Genomic DNA, 231 nt, shown 5'->3' with positions numbered 1-231 from the left:
CCGAAGCTGATCGACTTCTCTGCGCAGGTGAGGAGGGCGCAGACCTGCCCCAGCTCCCCCTGCCTGGGCAGTGGTGAGAGAGGGGATCAAGGGGCCAAGGTCTTACCTGGGGTCGGGCAGAGCCTGGCTGGACCGGGCAACGCCGGGGTGGTGGGATGCAGGGAGGAGCCGGCTGCCTGCTCACCATCCCCGGCGGGCGGCGGCGCTGGGTCACCTCAACCAGCCACCCCG

General features: G+C 71.0%; 1 protein-coding gene across 1 annotated transcript in view; it reads left to right on the top strand.

Annotated features, from left to right (window-relative positions):
• Positions 1–231, top strand: part of LOC104402536 (tyrosine-protein kinase HCK-like) — a gene marked incomplete at its 3' end in the record, with an annotated part of 6,888 nt that overhangs the window by 3,535 nt on the left and 3,122 nt on the right. Inside the window, exon 9 of the mRNA XM_010010436.1 lies at positions 7–27. Coding sequence (XP_010008738.1) covers positions 7–27 — 21 coding nt within the window. The remainder of the gene's footprint in view (positions 1–6; positions 28–231) is intronic.

Source organism: Nestor notabilis, unplaced genomic scaffold (genome assembly GCF_000696875.1).
Source record: "Nestor notabilis isolate BGI_N333 unplaced genomic scaffold, ASM69687v1 scaffold17472, whole genome shotgun sequence".
Classification (NCBI taxonomy): Eukaryota; Metazoa; Chordata; class Aves; order Psittaciformes; family Psittacidae; genus Nestor; species Nestor notabilis.
Note: the sequence above shows the minus strand (reverse complement) of the source record. Positions and strands in the feature narration are given on the sequence as shown.